Raw genomic sequence first — 24,700 nt, forward strand, 5'->3', positions numbered from 1 at the left:
CCGAATGTCTCAGGCTGACAACCCAGAACCGTTATGTGATTAGCTACGTCAGACATGTCAATGTCACGACCAGAAAGAATAGGGTAACACTTTACTTGATGCCAGTGTCATTGCAATGCATGTCATTACAATGTCATAATAGTGTCATGACACAGTCATAGATAAGTCATTAACATTATGTCCATGTTATAAACATTCGGTTATGGCAAGGTTGTCTTGGCCATAACCGAATGTCACTTAAAGGATAACTTCTGCCAATTTTGACATGCAGTTGTAATGCTCACACTACCCCGGACTTGTCAGTATCTGAGAATATATATCTTTTTTCCTCAGTCTTTTCCGAGATCCTGGTCATTGTAATGGGAGCAGAGTTTGTTAACATTTCAAAAAAGCATCTTGATTTATTCCCAATAACATCCAAAAGGTTATGCAACACAGCAGACAAGTAGCAAACAGCAATACCTTTTGGGACAATATTTGATGTGGGCCTATGTTAAGAAAGGTTTTAATGTAAACAAAATCTGCCCCCATTCGAATAGCTCAGATCTCGGAATAGTCTGTGCCGAAAAATGCAGCATCACCAGGTACTGACAAGTCAAGGGTAGCGTGAGCAATACAACAGAATTGAAATTGGCAGAAGTGCTCCTTTAAGGCCAACAGTCATAAAATGTTTATGACATGGACTGTGTCATGACACTATCATGACACTGTAATGACAGGCTTATGACACCGTCGTCAATTAAAGTGTTACCAAGAACAAAGCTAATTCATGGCGAAACTTCGGCGATCTCGGCTTCTCGGGTAGCGTAGGTTGTTTCTGGTGTACACGCGGTTTAATGGTTAAGCAGTTCGTTGGGCTGTAGATCAGAGGGTTCCAGGTTCGAATCCCTCCCTTACCATTCCCTTCCACCCTCCATAGCTGAAGTGCCCTTGAGCAAGGCACCCCCCTGGCCCCCCAAATGCTCCAGGAACTGTAAACAATACCCTGTAAATAACTCACTTTGGATAAAAGTGTAATGTAATGTAATGTAGTGTGTGCTTTTCAACAACTGAGCGCACTTGCATGTATGCACAGACCACCACCCCCACACACGCACACAAACACACACACACACCCACACACACACACACACACTCACACACACAAACACAGACAGTCCAAATGGGAAGACAGCATTGGAGGATATAGCTTTGACCGCAACAGCCAGTGACAAGTTTACACTACACAGTGTTTCCCACAGAAATTTTGGAAACTATGGGGGCAGCCGGGGTTTATTTTTGTCCGGGGGGGGGGGGGGGGGGGGTCTTCTCACACGGGCCTTTTTTTGGGGGGGGAGGGTGTATTCTTGCAGCGTAAATACAAAACGGCAAAACAATGACTACAGTATGACATTGGCGCATGGAGAAACTGTAGGCCTGGGCCTATATTTCAGCCATTTATATTTTGAGAAATAAGGCTACATAAGATTTTACCCATGACTTGTATAATAGTAGTACATTGTCATTGTCAAAAAATGCAGTACAGTGAATAATTTCTGTTTACAACACAGTTTCATTCGTCCCTCATGCAGGGGTCTGGGAAACAATAATAAAACAAAATAGGAGCAGAGATAAGAATTTAAGAGCACTGTGAACACTGTTAACGCATAGACAAAAAGGGTCTTAGAGGGTAGGCTATGCCTTTTCCCCCACACATATCTGTAGGCGTACACATTCTACATGAGGGGTGCTGGTCACAGGGCCAGTTTTTTTCCAAATTCCTCCCATTAAAAGGGCTGAACAACATATTACACATTTATGTCTATATTCACATTCATTACACATTCATTTCTATATTTCTATATGTCTCCTCTGCTGTGTCAATGAAGGTCTGTCACCAAACTCATTACAACTGTAAAACAAAGCCTAGGGAGTGTTAGTAAACTCATCCCAACTGTCCCTTCTCTGAAGGTTTTTTATATTGCTCCCAAACCCAAGTAAACTACAACAACTTTACTAGGCTTTTGATCCCTGTCTTTCAAGTACTTGTGGTTCTCTCTATAGCAGGGGTGCCCAACCTTTTTTTAACCAAGATCTACTTTTGAAGTTGATGGTCTCCCGTGATCTACCAAGTCAAATTCAAGGATGTCAGTATGAAAATTTAAGGCCACCATTTATTAATCACCATTAATTAAGAAACAAAATGTTTTCAGTAGGCTACTATGGCCGTATCTTTTCAGTGTGTTTTTTAAATTGTGTTGAATAGCCTATCTTTACAAAGCAATGCAGCACTGATTGTATGCAGAGATAATTTCAGTCATACACAAGTCATAAACAACTGAAACAATTTCAAAATGACAATAAACATTTGGTATATAAAAGACATAGGCTCTATTTCTAAAATATGATGAAGCATTATCATGCCTTCAGTGGTATAGGCTACAAATTAAAAAGGGCTCAGAAATTCACCATTTGTTATGGGTAAATAGTAGGCTACTATGAGAGAGAGAGAGAGAGAGAGAGAGAGAGAGAGAGAGAGAGAGAAGAGAGAGAAGAGAGAGAGAGAGAGAGAGAGAGAGAGAGAGAGAGAGAGAGAGAGAGAGAGAGAGAGAGCAATGAGAGAACTCATTGGATTGGTTAACACCCCTGTTAAGTGTGACTTCTTCTATGAAGGTTTTTTTTTCCAGCTCTCAGGGGCAGTAGCACAGCAAAGGCTTTCTATTGTGAGTTTGGCCAATCGTTTTGTCCACAACTGAAGCAAGAAACAGCACAAATTGAAGTGAATTCCATACATGTCAACAACTAACATTTCCCTTACACGCGGCACGCGATGTAAACGCAGTTAGCGATGATGCATGCGACTAGCGATTTGGACGAAGATCCTCGCATATCGGCGTGTCATAACGCATCGTTGCGCACATGTTCTGTTACTCACCCGATGTTACACGTGTGCACACATGAATCAACTGTAATACCCTTACGGTCACTTCCTAATGCTTTCCCCTCATTCTGTGTTACCGTGGGACTACTTATAACCAATACAGAGTCTATAGGATGTATTTACTCCAGGAGGAAAATGCGAAGGAAATTCAAAATCGTAATTCAAATCGTTTTTAACAAAAACGGACATCGTTAAAAAAAATTAAAAAAAATAAAAAAGTAAAAAAAAAAAAAATTTTTTTTTTTTTTTTTTTAACATTTTCGTAAACTATGGCGGCCAAATTTAAACTATGGCGGGCCGCCATAGTTTCCTCAATGTATGGGAAACACTGCTACAAGAGGCACATACGCACGCGTGCACACACACACACACACACACACACACACACACACGCACGCACACGCACATGCGCGCGACATACGACACACTACAGACGGCAGAGAGACTGGCACAAGACGCCGCATCCCACGCACGCTTCCATTCTCAGCCCCTGGGACGCAGCATGTGAGACCCCACACGCTTCGCATGACTAAAACCCGAACTGACATATTGTGTCTTGTGCTCGGTTTATTTTTATTTGGACAGCTCTCTTTGAGCACAGGCGTGAATCATCATCATCATCATCATCATCATCATCATCATCATCATCATCATCATCTATCTGTGTCACTGGCAGAGCCCACACACGGTGCTGTGTGGGACCCAAGCCATGAAGCGATGGGACTGTATGGACGGACAGCATACTGTACATAATGCCAACATATGTGTCATTTTAATCCAGAGGTCCCTCAATTGTGTGTGTGTGTGTGTGTGTGTGTGTGTGTGTGTGTGTGTGTGTGTGTGTGTGTGTGTGTGTGTGTGTGTGTGTGTGTGTGTGTGTGTGTGTGTGTGCATGCACGCACGTGCATGAGTGTGCGTATGTGCATACAGTAGTGTAAACCAAGTGAAAACAGTAGTGTAAATCCAGAGTAAACATCACGACTCTTCATCGCAGCCACAACACAGTACATCACATTACAGTGCGAGCACAGTAGACAGGAAGAGAACAGAGACGGGAGCCAAAGGGACGCTGGACGCTGGACACTGGACACTGGATGCATCCCGTACAGTACAGTACAGTAGGCTCCATAATGGCACCATATGTGTCATTTTAATCTGCATGGAGGTTGAGAGAGCATGTGTCTTAATCACCTTAGTGTGTTCGCATTACATCACCAGTAAATAAAGCCTCTGTATTGCTGCTGGCTCAATCCACAGACACACACAAACACACACACACGCGTACACGCGTGCACGCACGCACACACACACACACACACAAACACACACACACACTAATCCTTAAGAATGACAAATACACATGGAAAACCGCAGCAAGGGGAAAAAAAGAAATATATATATATATATAAGCAAACAGCTGTGTAGGCCGGGAGTACAGTGCACACAGTGATCAGTGTTGCCAGATTGGGCTGTTTCCCGCCCAATTGGGCTGCTTTGGATGGCCGTGTACGGGTAAAAATGGCACTGAGCAGGAAAACCCGCCCAATTTCTGCCATAGAAATCAATAGAAATGGGCTTTTTTGTGCTTCTAGGTGGGTTTGGAGCATTTTTTGGGCTGGAAATCATCAACCTCATCTGGCAACCCTGACAGTGACACAACAGGATAAGCCTTTAGGGGTAAGCACTGGATGAAACAGGGCTGCGGACACAAAAACGTGCAGAGCACACACACAACGCGACACGCACCGCACACACAATGCAATGCAGACCCGTCCAGGCTGCATGCATGCAATACCATGCAATAGGCTACAGTAGAGCACACGCAACGCACACACAGCGCAACACAGACACAAACCAGCCCAGGCTGCATGCATGCATGCAATAGGCTACAGTGCCAAGCGCATTACATTACATGCACACGCACAGTGTGATTGGTGCACTGTAGAGATAGATGGCGATACAGTACGACGTGTAGGGGTGTAAATAATAATCCAAATATATTGATGCATCGATCCTACAGCCCACGATTAAATCGGATCGTATCGTAGCCTTTAGGGGTAAGCACTTGTCTGGCGGCGAACGCCATACTAAATCACAAGTGTCCAGCAATTCGAAAAGAATGCGCAAGGCAGCATGGGTACTCCCAGGCTAGGTAAGCACTGGATGAAACAGGACTGTGGACACAAAAACGTGCAGAGCACACACATAACGCAACACAGACCCGCCCAGGCTGCATGCATGCAATACCATGCAACAGGCTACAGCGCCAAGCGAATGACATGCTGATCATGCACAGTAGAATTAGTGCAGTGTAGAGATGATGATACAGTATGAAGCACAGTAGGGGTGGGCGATATAGCAACAAGGCCGACAGGCGGACAACAGATGCGTCCCTCTATGCCAGTTCCAACTATGCCATTTTTCCCCCCAAACGCCCCCCTGGCCTCCTCCTAGCCTGTCAACGCCCCCCGAGGATGTACTTTTTGTTTATTGGTCATCATGGACACTCCAAATATTGTGGCAGGCAGCAAGGCAGCAAAATGGCGAGACATGGCTTTATTTTTTGCAGTTTAGGGTATAATAAGCTTATCATCATTCTTGGATTTGGAAAAGAACCATAGGCTATGATTTGAAATTTCACATAGCCTATGAAGTAGGCTACATTACAAATTACCAGACATTTATTAGGCCTAACAACCTTTAGTATCACGCCATTTCAGCATTATGTGCATGTGGGAAAGAATCTAAACATCGACAAATAATAAATAAATAAAACCGTTTGGGTGAATCATGCGCTTATGGGTTGACCCTTTAGGTGAATTATGGACTTTTTTTCAATACCAGCTTCACCGTCAAGGCACAAAGCAGTGAACTTCCGTGCCAGAGTTTATCAAATGCACACGACTGCAAAGCAATTACGAAAGACGCGTTCTCTCCTGTACTCTCTCTGAGCGCAACGAAAAGCACCATTGCCCTTCCGTTTGATTTTTTAAACTCACTGCAGCATTATTTTTTAAAAACACGCATTTTGTGCATTAATAACGTGAAACTCAATTACCCAGAATGCTGCACGTGAGCTCTCTACCCGGGTGATTCTGGAAAACAAACATGGCGGCAACTCGCTTTACTACCTTAATAATGTGTTAATCCGACGCTAGATTTCTTAACTGATGAAAATCGAAGGCAGAAATCAACATTGTAGTGTCTAAATATGAGGTCGATTGGTCTATTTGTGGCGTACATTACGATCGGCTGAGTTGTTGGCCTCACGTTTGTCAGTTAGCCTGTGGCTAGGCTACTTTTCGCCAACGTTAGCATCCGGTTTAGTATAGAAAGGCTATGCTTGCACGCATTCGCTCCGTAGTCTGCCGCCTTGTGGCCACAGGAAGGAACAATTTAAAGAAAGCGTTTCAGACGGACAACAATTGAATGAAAGCGTTTCAGACGGACAACAATTGAATGAAAGCGTTTCAGACGGACGGAAATTTAATGAAAGCGTTTCAGACGGACGGACGGACAGACAGACCCTGTTATAGAGATGGACGCATCTAAAAATGTCATATCACGATTTTTAGATGCGTCCCAGCATCTCTATAAGAGGGTCTGTCCGTCCGTCCGTCCGTCCGTCCGTCCGTCCGTCCGCCTTCAATTGTGTCTGAAACGCTTTTGTGTCTGAAACGCTTTCTTTAAATTGTTCCTTCCTGTGGCCACAGGGCGGCAGACTTGCCATTTTGGACCGGAGCGAATGCGTGCAAGCATAGCCTTTCCAAAGTAGCCTAGCCACAGGCTAACTGACAAACGTGAGGCCAACAACTCAGCCGATCGTGATGTACGCCTCAAATAGACCAATCGACCTCATATTTAGACACTACAATGTTATACAATACAATGTGATTTCTGCCTTCGATTTTCATCAGTTAAGAAATCTAGCGTCGGATTAACACATTATTAAGGTAGTAAAGCGAGTTGCCGCCATGTTTGTTTTCCAGAATCACTCGGCGGGTAGAGAGCTCACGTGCAGCATTCTGGGTAATTGAGTTTCACTGCTTTGTGCCTTGACGGTGAAGCTGGTATTGAAAAAAAGTCCATAAGCGCATGATTCACCCAAACGGTTTTATTTATTTATTATTTGTCGATGTTTAGATTCTTTCCCACATGCACATACTGCTGAAATGGCGTGATACTAAAGGTTGTTAGGCCTAATAAATGTCTGGTAATTTGTAATGTTCACTTCATCTAGGCTATGTGAAATTTCAAATCATAGCCTATGGTTCTTTTCCAAATCCAAGAATGATGATAAGCTTATTATACCCTAAACTGCAAAAAAATAAAGCCATGTCTCGCCATTTTGCTGCCTTGCTGCCTGCCACAATATTTGGAGTGTCCATGATGACCAATAAACAAAAAGTACATCCTCGGGGGGCGTTGACAGAGGAGGCCAGGGGGGCGTTTGGGGGGGGAAATGGCATAGTTGGAACTGGCATAGAGGGACGCATCTGTTGTCCGCCTGTCGGCCTTGTTTTTTTTTAAATGACCCACTCAATCCCATGTTCACACTTTGCCTGATGAAGACCTGAAGGTCGAAACGTTGCGCTCTATTAAATAATTCACAGTAAACAAGCAGTGTTGCGGACTTCATCTTTTTCACTCGGATTTTTGATTGTCCTGCACCTGGCCCATCGGGTGGGATGTGCACACATCTATTCCTCTGAACTTGGAAATATCACGATTTTTGAACATAAAATCTCAATTACGTTATTTTNTTTTATCACGATCTTCCATCGAAAAATAAAAACCGCAAAAAACAAAAACAGGCATTTTATATACTTGCAATTTGTAATTAGCAATTAATCAAATGTTAACACACTGATGACACTCTCATCAAGTGCACAATTGAAATACAATAATATACATATAGAATAAAAGTGAAGACAACAACACTAAGTAAGTAGACATCACTCTGATACTGATAATAAACATCCTCACTGCAAGACGATCTATACGATTCCTCCACTTTGGCAGATTCAAGACGATCTTGTACTCGATTTCACGATTCACGATTTAACACCATCATATCGCCCACCCCTATGATACAGTATGAAGAGCAGTTGTGCTGTGTAGAAAGATGGAAATGGGGTTGAAGCAGCGTGAACTGTGTCACTAACAGTCAGCCTCTTTTACCAGGCTGGTCCCATTTTCCTGACATATTTTGCGAGTCCGCGCTGACGTGCTCACATGCAAGGACTTGTACATGCGTGCCAACAGCCACCCATTTACATAAACAGAAACACAACACACACAGACACACAGACACACAGACACACAGACACACACACACACACACACACACACACACACACACACACACAAACACAAACACACACACACACACACACACACACACGTGCACACACACACACAGACACCCCCCCCCCAAAAAAAAAAAAACACACACACACACACCATTACCATGCTCTATTGTTTCAATACTGAATTCAAAAGACAGTATTTATACTGTATTGTCAGTAGTATATGGGCACGTCCAGAGTAGTAGGCTACAGCAGTGACCATGGTACGAAAGACAGCTATCCAGCTATGGCGGACGCGGGCAAACTCTGGCTGTTGTGACATTTCATATGGCACGCAGAGCCTTTAAAAGTAAAACCTTTGAATAAAAAGTGATAAGCTCATCACCCAGCACATACATAGCCCAAAATACATAGGCCATGCGTGTGTGCGTGTGTGCGTGTGTGCGTGTGTGAGTGTGTGTGTGTGTGTGTGTGTGTGTGTGTGTGTGCACCTCACAGTTCGCTACGTCTCTCGTTTGAGTATCAGGCGCAAGGAGAAGATCTGACAGGCTTTTCTTTGTGGAGCCATCAGGTGTGAAAGGCAGTTATACAGACTTGTGTGTGTGCGCGTGCGCGCGTGTGTGTGTCTGAGAGAAGGAGAGATAGAGATAGAGATAGAGAGAGAGAGAGAGAGAGAGAGAGAGAGAGAGAGAGAGAGTGCATTCATTTGTGTGAGTGACGTGTGAAAACCTGTGGGGTCTACCTGACTGGCAAGTGGATGTGAATGGGGGCAGAGATGGTGTGTGTGAGTGTGTGTGTGTGTGTGTGTGTGTGTGTGTGTGTGTGTGTGTGTGTGTGTGTGTGTGTGTGTGTGTGTGTGTGTGTGTGTGTGTGTGTGTGGGTGCATACGTGTTCATTCTGGTGTGCAGCATGTGAAAAGAGGTTAACCTGACTGTCTACACTGTTAAAGGGGAGAGAAGAGAAGAGCCAATCAGATCAGCTGGGGGGCGACGGGGGGAGGGAGGGAAGAGAGGAGCCAATAAGATCAGCTGGAGGGGGGGGGGATAATAAGATCAGCAGTGGTCTAGGGATGGAAGGGGGTATTCTGACTGACTGGGTGGGGTGGTGTGTGTATGGGGGGGGCGGGGTAGGTTTGAGGGGGGAGTTGGGGGAGGTGGCATGTGATTGGCTCGTGGAGATCAGTGATGCGGCTCCAACACAACTGGCTCTCTCTCCAGAATTCATTCAGTCCCCCCCCCACTCACTTTCTATACCCTGCTTGTCATGGCCCAGTTACTGAATCTATTTTCCACATCCCAAACCAACACACACGCGCACGCACACACACACACACACACACGTACACACACACACACACACACACACACACACACACACACACACACACACACACACACACACACACACACACACACACACACACACCAATTCCCTTCATCTTCACCAACCCAAGGGAGCTGACAAGATCCTCCAATGCACAAGCTCAACACAACAACCCCCCCCCCCCCCCCCACACACACACACACATACACATGCATGTGCGCATACACACACACACACACACACACACACACACACACACACACACACACACACACACACACACACACACACACACACACAGAGAGAGTATGAGTCACACATAGACGTGGCTTGACAGTCACAGCAGTGTGTGGTGTGTGTGCGTGTGTGTGTGCGTGTGTGTGTGTGCGTGTGTGTGTGCGTGTGTGTGTGTGCGTGTGTGTGTGTGTGTGTGTGTGTGTGTGTGTGTGTGTGTGTGTGTGTGTGTGTGTGTACTGCTCCAGACATCTTCATTTTCAATGCCATGCGGATTACAGACCTGGTATTTCCGGCATTCCACCTACGCTGTTGGCGAACACGCCCACACACACACACACACACACACACACACACACACACACACACACACACACACACACACACACACACACACACACACACAAACCGACTTTAAGAAATGTTCAATCCATTTTTATCTTTCTTGTGTTCTTCTGCCGAGAAAAGAAAATAATCTATCTACTGTACAACCTACACAGTGGTCTCAGCAGCAGGACTGTATCAAGACACTGTGGTGCGCCTGGGCACCACACCTTCAAGGTGCCCCCTTTATTTTTATTTTTTTATATATATAAGCGAGTGGGACAGAGAGAGGGGGGGGATCGGGAAATGACCCCGGACGGACTCAAACCGTGGGCATGCAAGCCCAAATGTGGGGGGCTTAGCGGGCTGCCCCACAACGCCCCCAAAGGTGCCCCCTTTATTAACGACATTTGTAAAGTTTGTCACATGGTGTCCCCTGACTGGCTGTAAATGGTTGGTGCCCACGTGGCCCTGTGGCACTGGCCCTGTTGGATAGTCCAGCCCTGCTCACGGTGCATACACACCGAGATACTCGCGTTCGCTTAACGTGTTCGGGAGCATCACGAGTACGAGAGTTTCGCGGGCTGCCTTCACACCGCACAGTCAGCGTCCACGTTCTATCCGTGGGCAGCAGCCATTAATTTTCAATGGAACCCGCTCATTGAACTCGAGTTCTATTTTCAAGGAGCATCGCTTGCGGGGCCGGACATGCGCCGTGCTTACACCGCGCTCCTGTGTGCAAGGCATGATCTGTTTTCATGTATTCTTACCGTTTCGGACTGATACCGGACATGTTAAGTAGACGTCTCACGCTTGAGGTGTGTAAGCACCGTCAGCAGTATCAACATCAATCATCCATTTCCCAGGTCAGCTTGCTTGCTGTATTGGCAACTTAAGTCCCTAGCCTGATTATCATCGACTTTTACATCTCTTCCAGACTTGATCTAACCAAGAGCATAACAATTAACATTTCCCAAACTGCATTGTCGACCCGCCGCCCTTGGTTTGCTAATGGTTCTATGCTTCTCGACAAAGTGGGAGGAGTTCCAGATTTTTAGGGAACTCTGAAACGATATTTGTATTGCTCTTGGCCTGACTAGAAGCAAAGCTGAATGTGTTGCGTCACTAGGAGGGCACGGCCTGGCTAGCCTAACCAGGACGAGTGTGCGTATCGAGATAGAGACAGTGCTCGTGTGTGAGTGTGTACGTGTGTACGTGTGTGTGTGTGTGTGTGTGTGTGTGTGTGTGTGTGTGTGTGTACTGCTCCAGACATCTTCATTTTCCTCCAATGAATGCCATGCGGATTACAGACCTGGTATTTCCGGCATTCCACCTACGCTGTTGGCGAACACGCCCACACACACACACACACACACACACACACACACACACACACACACACACACACACACACACACACACACACACACACACACACACACACACAAACCGACTTTAAGAAATGTTCAATCCATTTTTATCTTTCTTGTGTTCTTCTGCCGAGAAAAGAAAATAATCTATCTACTGTACAACCTACACAGTGGTCTCAGCAGCAGGACTGTATCAAGACACTGTGGTGCGCCTGGGCACCACACCTTCAAGGTGCCCCCTTTATTTTTATTTTTTTATATATACTGTATAAGCGAGTGGGACAGAGAGAGGGGGTGGGATCGGGAAATGACCCCGGACGGACTCAAACCGGGGTCCCCGTGGGCATGCAAGCCCAAATGTGGGGGCTTAGCGGGCTGCGCCACAACGCCCCCAAAGGTGCCACATTTGTCAAGTTTTTGCCATGTGGTGTCCCCTGACTGGCTGTAAATGGTTGGTGCCCACGTGGCCCTGTGCCACTGGCCCTGTTGGATAGTCCAGCCCTGCTCACGGTGCATACACACCGAGATACTCGCGTTCGCTTAACGTGTTCGGGAGCATCACGAGTACGAGAGTTTCGCGGGCTGCCTTCACACCGCACAGTCAGCGTCCAAGTTCTATCCGCGGGCAGCAGCCATTCATTTTCAATGGAAGCCGCTCATTGGACGCAGATGTCGGCGCCGGAAAATAGACTCGAGTTCTACTTTCAAGGAGCATCGCTTGCGGGGCCGGACATGCGCCGTGCTTACACCGCGCTCCTGTGTGCAAGGCATGATCTGTTTCATGTATTCTAACCGTTTCGGACTGATACCGTCCGTCAGCAGTATCAACATCAATCATCCATTTCCCAGGTCAGCTTGCTTGCTGTATTGGCAACTTAAGTCCCTAGCCTGATTATCATCGACTTTTACATCTCTTCCAGACTTGATCTAACCAAGAGCATAACAATTAACATTTACCAAACGGCCTGGTTGACCCGCCTCCCTTGGTTTGCTAATGGTTGTTGTATGCTTCATGACAAAGTGGGAGGAGTTCCAGATTTTTCGGAAACTCAGAAACAATATTTGTATTGCTCTTGGCCTGACTAGAAGGAACGCTGAATGTGTTGCGTCACTAGGAGGGTACGGCCTGGCTAGCATGTCCCTAACCAGGACGAGTGTGCGTATCGAGACGGTGCTCCTGTGTACGTGTGTGTGTGTGTGTGTGTGTGTGTGTGTGTGTGTGTGTGTGTGTGTGTGTGTGTGTGTGTGTGTGTGTGTGTGTGTGTGTGTGTGTTCTCTGGCAAATGGGAAATGGGAGACAGACATGGTCTGGGGAGGGAGAGGCAATCTCAACACTGAAAGGTCAAATGCAGAGGGGAGCAAGGCATTGATTCCCGCAATTATGTGTGTGTGTTTGCATGTGTGTTTGTGCGTGTGTGTGTGTGTGCATGTGTGTGTGTGCACGCTCACATGTATAGTGTATGTGTGCATGTGTGTATGTGTGCGTCAAGACCCTTCCTATATTAACACGCTCTTAGAAGGAACATTAGACATTATAGATGCTTTAGGAGAAATTGAAGTGCTATATCCCTGTCCTATACCTGTACATGTGTTTCAACCATGTAAAGACAAAATGACCATAACTCCAATTTAACTACACAGTAACCTCTACTTTGTCTTGTTTACCTAAGATAATTGTCTTGGCAGCAAGAAGCTCGCCCCCCACGACTGGAGGCTCTGGATTTTCGTATCCCGCTATGGCCTTTTCATCGCCGCCCCCACCCCCGGGCTTCCATATTTCTCCACTAACGTGAACGCTGCACACCGCCATGATTTATGGACAAAAAAAAAAATTTTCCATTGCCATTGTGTTGTGTTTTAGTCTCTGTATGTCTTTGAATGTCTGTTCATGTTTTTGTTTTATGTTACATGTTCTGTAAAGCGTCTTTGGGTATTTAGAAAAGCGCTATACAAATTTGATGTATTATTATTATTATTATTATTATTATTATTATTATTATTATTATTATTATTTCACAAGCTATGTTTTGGATTTTGCCTTTAAAACTACAGAATTGGCTACTTTATGAAAAATCTTCTGCTCTTTGCTTGTCTTCTCGTCTGCTACCATACCGTATAGTAATAGTTAATCAAAGTCCAGTACAAAATCAAGTTTCCTTCCCACGGCTAAGAAATAGAGTGAGGTAGTTGCAGAACAAGTCTAAACCAGGCTTTAAGGGCCGTACACACACGTCGTTGCTAGTTACTCTCTCAGCGAATTAACTCAGTAGAATGTCAACGTGTTCCAGCGAGACGAGCAGGCAAGTAGGCGAGTACTGTACAAGCGATGCGATGTAGGCGGATCCCGAGTTGAAAATAATTTAACTTTGAGCAAGCGAGTAAGCGAGTAACCAATTGGAATGCAGAGCTCGGTACTTCTCGCCTGTTCATTGGCAGTTAAAGCCGCGGGAACTTTCAGTGAACGTTCCATGAAAGAGTGGCGAGTAGGCGAGCAAGCGAGAAGATAGCAATGTGTGTGTACGCCAGTGTTGCCAGTGTTGGGCTGTTTCCCGCCCAATTGGGCTGCTTAGGATGGCCGTGTGTGGGAAAAAAGGACATTTAGCAGAAAAACCCGCCCAATTTTTTGCTATAGAAATCAATAGAATTGGGCTGGATTTTGTGCTTCTAGGTGGGTTTTGAGCATTTTTTGGGCTGGAAATCATTAGTCTCATCTGGCAACCCTGGTGTACGCCGCTATAGGCTGCCCACTGCCCTTCTGAATGATTTTTCACCAGCGACCGCTACCCAAATAGTAATGACGCTGCCCTTGTAACCGTGGATAATAAGATGTACTGTATACTGCAAGATTTACACTTACTGTAGTGTTAAAACAGTGTAATCACAGTGTAAACATGATGCCTGTAGTGTTAAAACAGGGTAATCACAGTGTAAACATAATATCCGTAGTGTTAAAGCAGTATTAAAACAGTGTAAATATCGTGTCTGCTCACCGCTGCTGTAGTCGGCTGAGCGAGGGGGAGCGACTCCGAGGAGCAGACCTCCCTCCTCCTCCTCCTCCTCCTCCTCCTCCTCCTCCTCCTCGGCCCATGGTGCTCACGGTGCCATTGGGATTCCTCTGCATCTGCTGCAGCAGCTGAGGCGAGAGGCTGCGTTGGGGCTGCGAGTGTTGGTGCTGGGGGGGGTGGTGGTGGTGGGGGTGCGGGTGGGCGTAGCCGTCCGGCGCGGCCACCAGGGCGCTGCTGCTGTTGAGGTTGTTGTCACTGTTGGAGCGGAGCAGCACGCGCGGGGCCGACAGCGTGCTCTCAGAGCGGGGGGGCGCCCGACGCCGCTTGGTGTACGCAGGCGCCTCGCGAAAAGGCACTAAAGGAGGCAACGGGGGGGGGGGGGGGGGGGGTGAGAGAGAAGGATAGAGGGGGCAAGAGAAGGATGGAAAGGCAAGTAGAGAAACAGACAAGAGGGGTTGGTGGAGGGGGCAACGAGAGAGGGGAGATGAGGACGACAGGTTGGGGCAGGAGAACAGAGGTGGGACGACACCAGGAATTGTAGAGAGTTAAAGAGGAAGATGGAGAGAGAGAGAGAGAGAGAGAGAGAGAGAGAGAGAGAGAGATAGAGAAAGAGAGAGTGAGAGAGAGATAAAGGAGAGGGTCAAAGAGGAAGATGGAGAGAGAGAGAGAGAGAGAGAGAGGGGGAGAGAGAGAGAGATATGAAGGAGAGTGTCAAAGAGGAAGATGGAGATGAGATGACATAACAGGGAGGTTGTGGAGCACAGACAGAAAGAGGGAAGAGAGAATGAGAGTGTGGAGGGCGGGGGTGGGGGGGGGTGTCACACAGACAGAAACAGAGAAATAGAGGTCAGTTTTGTCACACCATTAATACAGTACAGTAGCCAGGCCACACCCTCCTAGTGATGCAACACCTTCTGCGTTGCTTCTAGTCAGGCCAAGAGCAATAGAAATATTGTTTCCCGAAAAATCAGGAACACTTTGTCTGAAACCTGTCAATCAGTAGAAAGCCTATGGGTCAACCACGGCAATTGGGAAATGTTAACTGGTCAGACCAAGTCTCCAAGAGATTTGAAAGTCGATGGTGATCAGGCTGACAGTACAGTACAGTGCACGAGATACTAGTGCTGGACATGACAGAAAACAATCCCAGCTCCACTACACCCGGCTGCCAACAGCAGGGGGAGAACAAAGTGTAGTGGAAAGCACGCACATCCAGCAGAAAAGCATCAGCAGGTGCCAAATCAGAAAACTGTCACATGTAGGAGCGGGAAAGGATCTGCACACTGCTTGCAAAAGACTTAATTTATTTGGAGCAACGTTTCGATCATAGATCTATGTATGATCGAAACATTGCTCCAAATAAATTAAATCTTTTGCAAGCAGTGTGCAGATCCTTTCCCGCTCCTACAGGGGGAGAACAGAGCCATACATACGGATGTGGATGTGGATGTGTGTGGATGACCTTTTTTGTGGACGGACGCTTCCAGTGGTGGCGTTCACACTCAATTAGGGCGGCACGAGGGGCAATGATTCAGTTGCCCACCCATTCACCGGCTCCGCTCCCCCCTACCCAATACCCCCCCGGTCACCACCCACCATGCTCGCTCGCAACACCAATTTCTCACCACCTCCGCACCCCTGTCCCACCACAGCAGATGGGAATGCTATTTATAGCACGTGCCAGTGTGTGTGTGTGTGTGTCTGTGTGTGTCTCTCTCTCTCTCTCTCTCTCTCTCTCTCTCTCTCTCTCTCTCTCTTGTCGGCTCAGGAATGAGGTTTTTTTTTGTTATTTGGCGGTAAGTCAAAGAAAGGACACGCGGTTGTCTGCCAGTGTGTGTGGCCGTGGCTCTGTGAGACGACATGAGAAAATGGTTAAAAGGGTGGGAGCGTGGGAGAGAGAGAGAGAGAGAGAGAGAGAGAGAGAGAGAGAGAGAGAGAGAGAGAGAGAGAGAGAGAGAGAGAGAGAGAGAGAGAGGGGAGACAGCCAGCCGTCCGTCCTTGGCGGGGGTAAGCTATTCTGGATCTCTGTGATAGGGAATAGCACACACACACACACACACACACACACACACACACACACACACACACACACACACACACACATACACACATGCACGCACACGCACACACACGCACACACATGCACACACACACGCACACACACACGCACACACACGCACATTATGTGGAGAATAAGGAGGTGGCTGTCTGTCACTTCAGGTGAATTTTAAAGGGCTGAATGAAATGACAACGTTGGCACTTCAGAAATACCTTCAATTTTGCTCCTGGCACTGTGTGTGTGAGAGAGGGAAATATTAAGTGATATACTCCTGGCACTGTGTGTGTGAGGAATGGGAAATATTAAGTGATGGCCATCATCATGAAAATGTCAGAGCATAAAGGTCAGAGAGGACGGAAAACTTGAATGAGCTTTTGGTGGGTCCGACAGGACTGGACCGAAACCTACTGTACACCTGTGGCCTTTAGGGAGCATTATACCGTGTGTGTACACCAAGCGCTACCTACGCGCCTGGAACATCACTTCCTGATGACTGGTGATTGGTTATTTCTGTATGTCATCATTGAAATGAACAAGCCACATTATATCCCCCCACTGGATTTTTGATTTGCGTTGTTGGACAACTTCATTAGAATCATTCACCCTCCAATAACCCCAACTTCATTTTGTGGTAATACACTGTGTTATATTCTTGCTTTACCTAAAAGAAATATAGCTCTATGGGACCCGAATCGTGCAGTCCTGCTCTTCTCAGTGGTTAGAGCGTTGGCCTTTAGATCATAGGGTTGCAGGTTCAAATCCCACCCTCACCAGCACCTCCATCCATGGCTGAAGTGCCCTTGAGCAAGGCACCTAACCTAACCCCACATTGCTCCAGGGCCTAAAACCAATAGCCTGAACCTAAATAAGTGTAAGTCGCTTTGGATACAAGCGTCAGCTAAGTGTGGTGTAATCTGTCTAAACGCTTTGACCCTAATCGCACAGAAGACTTGCCAGTAGTAGCTCATATGATGTCCCTTATTCAAGATTAACATGGAGGGTGGATGATTCTAATGAAGTTGTCCAACAACACAAATCAAATATCCAGTGGGGGAATATAATGTGGATTGTTCATTTCAGCGATGACTCACACAGAAATAACCAATCACCAGTCATCAGGAAGTGAGCCGTCAAGTCATACCCAGTAGGCCATCATCGCACAGTTACGAAAAGCTAGACAGCACATGCAGAGGCAGACAAGAGATTAAATTTAAAAAGGAAAAAACAACAAGAAAAGACTGAAACAGGACATATTTAACACAACAAGGTCAAGGACTCCTGTTCCTGTTTCATTACAAATGATTGTGTGATGATGACGCACGTGCCAGAGTCTCGAAGGCTTTAAGACAACGTTGCCTTGTTTTATACAGTATGATCGCTATTATGATTGCAGTCATTATTTCAGCCCCGGTCCTCCAGAGCTCTCTGGGCCTCGCTCCTGTGATCAGGGCCGGATTAAGATGGCCTGGGGCCCCTAGGCTACAGGTTGCTGTGAGCCCCCCCCCAACATGACAGATGAATTGTTCAAAGCTGCATCTTGTCACAATTCTGCAATTTTTCACTTTTGGCCAATCAGTGACCCCCATGGCAGGTGGGGGACCCTAGGCTGCAGACATATGTAGCCTGTGGAGGCCCCTAGGCTGCAGGCTGCAGCTATATCTAGCCTGTGGGGGCCCCATGGCAGGTGGGGGGCCCTAGGCTGCAGTCATATCTAACCTGTAGGGGCCCCATGGCAGGTGGGGGGCCCTAGGCTGCATCAATATCTAGCCTGTGGGTGCCCTAGGCTGCAGCCATATCTAGCCTGTGTGCTCCTAGGCTACAGGCATATCTAGCCTGTGGGGGCCCCTAGGCTGCAGGCATATCTAGCCTGTGGGGGGCCCTAGGCTGCAGCCATATCTAACCTGTGGGGGCCCTAGGCTGCAGCCATATCTAGCCTGTGCATTAATCCGGCCATGCTGCTGTGATTGGACCCTAATGGACATCACTGGAGCCCTAATAAAGCCTTCCCGAAGGTTGATTATGCAATCCAGCAAGAAATCAAACCACAGCGCAGCCCACCACCACACTTATTTCCCCACGGAAAGCCCTCTGAATTAACTCTGTGTGATGCCACACTGCACGGTCTCTGAGAGGTGTAAGCAGTGGTGTAGTGGGGATTTTTAAACTGGGGGTACACGATTTTTAACGTCATCAAATAATTAGGCAACTCATCATGTCAACCCCCACCAACTGTCCTTAATCTACCGTCATTGCTTCTCCTTTTTCATCTGTTTGATCAATCACCTGCAATACTGCTATGTGATCATTCCTGTTTGTATTCAAACATGGGCAGAAGATTTTTTTTTAAATCTCACTTCAGGAGGAGTGGGTGGACTGCGTACCCCCGCGTACCGCGCCCACTACACCCCTGGGTGTAAGGCCTATCGTTCGTGTGTGTGTGTGTGTGTGTGTGTGTGTGTGTGTGTGTGTGTGTGTGTGTGTGTGTGTGTGTGTGTGTGTGTGTGTGTGTGTGTGTGTGTGTGTGTGTGTGTGTGTGTGTGTGTGTGTGTGTGTGTGTGTGTGTGTGTGTGTGTGTGTGTGTGTGTGTGCGTGTGTGTGTGTGTGTGTTTGTGTGTGTGTGTGTGAGAGAGAGAAAGAGAGAGTGTGTGAGAGATAGAGAGAGAGAGAGAGAGAGAGAGAGAGAGAGAGAGAGAGAGAGAGAGAGAGAGAGAGAGAGAGAGAGAGTGTGTGAGAAAGAGAGAGAGAGAGAGAGAGAGAGAGAGAGAGAGAGAGAGAGAGAGAGAGAGAGAGAGAGAGAGAGAGAGAGAGAGATCACGCAGTTCACTCTGTCTGAAGTAATAGGTCTACTGTATATCAGTCAGGGGCAGGGCAACAAGGGAGCATGTGGTTATTATTACAGCATGTTACTGTAACACACACAGCATATCAGAGGAGGACCAATACCAGGAGAGGAGTGGAGTGAAGTGCACATCTTAAACATCACAGTCCACCAGATATTGGTACCTTAACTCAGTGTTTCTCAACAGGGGTGCCACGGAAACGTGGCTGATAAATAAATTATGTAATATAATACATATTCGTCTAAATTGATAAGTTAATGCTAGTCAGTGGAATCTTTCATCTGCCATTTATGCATAACAAAGTAAATATATGTCGCCCCAGTCAGCTGCAACTTCGAACGTAGGTCGTGTGATGTCTCCAAATGTGTTACTTTTCTAAGCTTTTGTGGTATCGGATGCGATGCCATGTTACAGCTTGTTGGTTTGGAGTGCCTTGACATTTTTCATGAATTGAAAGGGTGCCTCGCCTAAAAAAAGGTTGAGAAACACTGCTTTAACTCTTTTACATTACCTTTACATTACATTACCTTTCACTTAGCTGACGCTTTCATTTATTCAAAGCGACTTACAGTTGGTATTTGTGAGGGTATTGGTTACAGTCCCTGGATGTAACCAATGTGGGGTTAGATGCCTTTCTCAAAGGCACTTCAGCCATGGAGATGTAGGGAGAGGTCAGGGGGGATTCAAACCTGCAACTCCCTGATTGAAAGACCAACTCTCTAACCACTAGGCCACGGCTGCCCCCAACTCTTCCTACTTTAACTCCTGGGCAGTAATGAGTAAGTGGTTAGGGTGTCAGACTTGTAGCCCAAAGGTTGCCGGTTCCTGATTCAACTCCTGACTCCTGGGGGGGATATGTAATTATCCAGTGCTCTCCCCTATCCTCCTCCATGACAGAGGTACCCTGAGCATGGTACCGTCCTGCTTGGAACAATGGAACACTGGGAATCTTTCTCTTTAAGTGATACTCTCCTTGAGTTAAATGATAAGGTTTGACCTTTCTCCTGACAAATAGTACATTCAAAGAAACTGGTCATTTTATTGTGATCTATTCATTTTCAGTAACGGTACGTCAGAGTTCAGGATCAAGAGGAGGAACACACTGCACACACACAGCACACACAGCAGAAGTAGCCTGTACTGTAGCGCAATGTTTCTCAACAGGGGTGCCGCGGGCCCCCCTCAGGGGTGCCACGGAAACGTGGCTGATGAATTAATTATGTAATATAATACATTTTTGTCTAAATTGATAAGTTAATGCTAGTCAGTGGAATCTGTTATCTGCCATTTTTGCACAATAAAGTAAATATAGGTCGCCCCCAGTCAGCTGCAACTTTGAACGTAGGTCGTGTGACGTCTCAAATGTGTTACTTTTCTAAGCTTTTGTGGGGTATCGGATGTGATGCCATGTTATGGCTTGTTGGTTCGGGGTGCCTTGAAATTTTTCATGAACTGAAAGGGTGCCTCGCCTAACAAAAGGTTGAGAAACACTGCTGTAGCATAGTATGCTGTTTCTCAACCCGTTTTGTCTTGCTCGAATCCCAACCCTCTCCTCTCCCCTACACCTCCCTCGAATCCCACCCTTTCCTCTCCCCTACACCTCCTTCTAACCTGCTACCCTGAAAGTGAAAGCCCAACTGGGAAACTCCAACTCCCATTGTGACACAGCACTCCACAGCACACAAGTGAACACTGCACACAACAAAATTGCATTCATGCCTCACCCGTGCAAGGGGGCAGCCCCCAATGGCGCCCCAAGGGAGCAGTGCGGTGGGACGGTACCGTGCTCAGGGTACCTCAGTCATGGAGGAGGATAGGGGAAAGCAATTCTCTTTCGAGAGAATCTACTAGACTAATGCTTGAGCTGGCCTTGCCCCAGGGCAGACTCCTGATATGATGTTTAGTTTAGTTTAGTTTGTGTGTGTGTGTTTGTGTGTGTGTGTACTCTTTATTTACTCTTTATATATATATATATATATATATATATATATATATAAAAACGAACCCCTCTTTGCAACTGCTCTTGTTGTTCTGTATATCTCCTGTGCACTTTGTACACAGTAAATGTTGTGGTGTTAATTCAACACTTACAGAGTTCATTTAAGTCCAAATGGACTCAAATGAACTCTCTAAGTGTTAACTGAGCACTGCAGAATTTACTGTGTATTTGCTTGTGATGTTGGCTTGATTATGTCCTCTTTTGAGAGTCGCTTTGGTTATAAAGCGTCTGCCAAATGCAATGTAATGTAATGCAATGGTTAATTACTCCCGCCACCAACCTGGTGGGTCGGGAGTCGAACCGGCAACCTTTGGGGTACAAGTCTGATGTCCCAAGGATATATAAAGATGTTCTGTTCTGAATGAAATTTCTAAACTTGCTTCAACTAATACTTTTTTCATTATCATATTTCATCTGGCACTGCACAACACAGCTTTTCCAATGATAGTAGTCACGTGTCTTTGATACAGGCTAATCCCCACCACCTGTACTAGCGGCAAGTCTGTGGGAAATGCTCTCATCACAGTAGACCAGCTGGCCACAACTTCATCCTTGTTATGAATGAGTAGATGCATGTAGTATGGTACAGTGCAGGGCTCAGTAGAGAGTTAACTTACACCAAAGCAAGCGAGCTAAACACAACACACAACACGTGTGCCATCAAAGAACAGGTGCGCTTGTTGATAGTGTGACAATGGGTCTATAATTTTTCTTTGAAGCAATCAAGTGTACAGTGTTGCCAGATTGGGCTGTTTCCCGCCCAATTGGGCTGCTTAGGATGGCTGTGTGCGGGTAAAAATGGCATTTAGCAGAAAAACCCGCCCAATTTTTGCCATAGAAATCAATACAATTGGGCGGGATTTTGGGCTTCTAGGCGGGTTTTGAGAATTTTTTGGGCTGGAAATCATCAGCCTCATCTGGCAACCCTGCAAGTGTATTGCACTTCCCATAGACGGGAGAACAATACTGAATATCTGAGCAGCAGTGTGTTAGTCTCGCAGCCCTTTGTAATTTCATTGTGAATTGCTGCCATCCTCCCTGAAATCTGAACTTCCAGCACAGAACTGAGTGAAGTGCAAAGAAAGAAAGAGTGAAAGCGCACAAGACGAGACAAGAGAAAGAGAAGAGAAGATAACAGAAGAGAAGAGAAGAGAAGAGAAGAGAAGAGAAGAGAAGAGAAGAGAAGAGAAGATAACAGAAGAGAAGAGAAGAGAACAGAAAGAAAAAGAGAAATGTGTGTGTGTGTGTGTGTGTGTGTGTGTGTGTGTGTGTGTGTGTGTGTGTGTGTGTGTGTGTGTGTGTGTGTGTTGCTACTAAAGTCCGGCCCAAAGGAAGAGCAATACCTTACAGGTAGCCTATCATGCAATAGTGAGCCAGCCATAGCCTACAGCAGTGGTTCTTAACCTTTTCTTTTTGAAGCAACCCCTAATCTGTGACCAAGACAAGCCGCGCACCCCCAACCCAAAATCCTACACATGTATACAGCAGGGCTTAACACTAACACACGCCAGGTAGCCAAATGCGGGTGAAAGTCGGCGTTGGCTAGTAGATACCGAAGGTTCACTAGCCATTCTGGCGGGTCCGTTACTATTCTGAATGATGAGGCACCGCATTTTGTAGTTTTTTTCTTCGGACCGTCTTTGCTACAAAAGCAATACAATGCGATTTCGCGAGCCTACAATACCCATGAAGCACCTGTGTCACGTGTCACCTGTGTCTCACGCAAGCCAGGAATCTGATAGGCCTAGAGCTAGTCTTGCGAAGAGAAGTGACAGCGAGCTACCGGGACATCAGCGTGCGCTTGGAAATGCCACTGGAAACCTTCACGTGAAAATAAAGTAGCAAAGTTCATCTCAACTGACCTGTTTTGCGATCTGTCATTACTACAATACTTAGTAGTAGTGGTCATTAAAATGACCAAAGCGAGAGGAAAACATGTCAGTCTGTCTTACTCTTGTGAAAGTCTCAAGACTGATTAGCGCAGTGATAAGACAAGGACACATGCGGCATTAATAATGTTTGGTTGAAATTATTTTCTGATTTGCCTGTGTCTTCATACCTTAATATTCCTCCATGTTTCTTGTGCTGTTGTTCCCGACTGTCAAACCGTTCTTAAGAAACGCGCAGTAGTAGCCTTCCAGACTGCACAAAAGCATCCCATTGCAGCATATCCCTTCGCAGGTGCCCGTCGCCTTGCCCGTTTGTATTTTAAACAACTCACTAGGCCTATTAAACGGACTGAAAGGAAGTCGTAGCCCCTTCTGTAGTTACCGCATTTGTGTGTGCTTTCTAGTGGAAACTTTTACAAGCAAATATTCCAGAAGAGGTGTTATTCCACATCCATGTCCGAGGACAGGCGAACTTGGCAAACTAGGCATGAATCTATATTTGGCCATGAATTTGGATTAGGACTATAAGAAAAGATCCTCCAGATTAAAGACGAAAATATTTTGCTCTCGTGTAGCTTACATTTGTGCCCTTCCACAACACTGTGCTTGGTGTTTCTGCATGGTAGCCTAAATATACTAGGCTATGCCATTCCCCAAATCAGTAAATCTGTTCTTTGCATAGCATGCATGCATGGACCAGTTAATAGGCCTAACGATTCTAATTGCCCTATATTATATTATATTATATCATATAATATTATATTATATTATATTATATTATTATATTATATATTATATTATATTTATTATATTATTATATGCCTATATATAATTATATTAGCTGATTATATGATGACTACAGCCCATCCATTAAAAAGTCATAATTATGATGTGGAAGTAAAGAAAATTATGGCTAGTGAAAAGGCCCAATGGCTAGTGAGTCAGGAAAACCACTAGCCAAAATGGCTGGTAAGCGAAAAAGTTAGTGTCAAGCACTGGTATATAGACTAAAAAAAGATTTAAGTGACTAATTTCAGACATTAATCAATACTTCAATGACTTGACATAGGGACCAAAACAGGTTTTAATTTGGTTTTGATTTGGCCTAATTAACAGAATTTTGGTCACAACATCAACACAAACAAAAATTCTGTGCACCCCCTGAAATCTTTGATGCACGCTCAGGGGTTGCCCGCACCCCAGGTTAAGAACCACTAGCCTACAGGACAGGACACCAGTGGTGTACAATAGCCGCCTCACACACTGAGCTGAGATGTGGCACAAGGCTTTTTTTTTGGCCTTTATTATTACAGGACAGTGTGAGAGTAGACAGGAAACGATCGGGAGAGAGAGATGGGGCAGGGCCGGGAAATAACTCCGGCCTGACTCGAACCGGGGGTCACCGTGGGCAATGTAAGCCCAAATGTG

The 24,700-nt window shown here is 46.0% G+C and overlaps 1 protein-coding gene across 1 annotated transcript in view; it reads right to left on the bottom strand.

The window, feature by feature from the left end:
- LOC134438328 (SH3 and multiple ankyrin repeat domains protein 2-like) overlaps window positions 1-24,700 on the bottom strand; it is a 258,811-nt gene that overhangs the window by 145,445 nt on the left and 88,666 nt on the right. The window contains exon 10 of the mRNA XM_063187875.1: window positions 14,471-14,840. Coding sequence (XP_063043945.1) covers window positions 14,471-14,840 — 370 coding nt within the window. The remainder of the gene's footprint in view (window positions 1-14,470; window positions 14,841-24,700) is intronic.

The sequence above is a fragment of the Engraulis encrasicolus genome, chromosome 22 (genome assembly GCF_034702125.1).
Source record: "Engraulis encrasicolus isolate BLACKSEA-1 chromosome 22, IST_EnEncr_1.0, whole genome shotgun sequence".
NCBI lineage: Eukaryota > Metazoa > Chordata > Actinopteri > Clupeiformes > Engraulidae > Engraulis > Engraulis encrasicolus.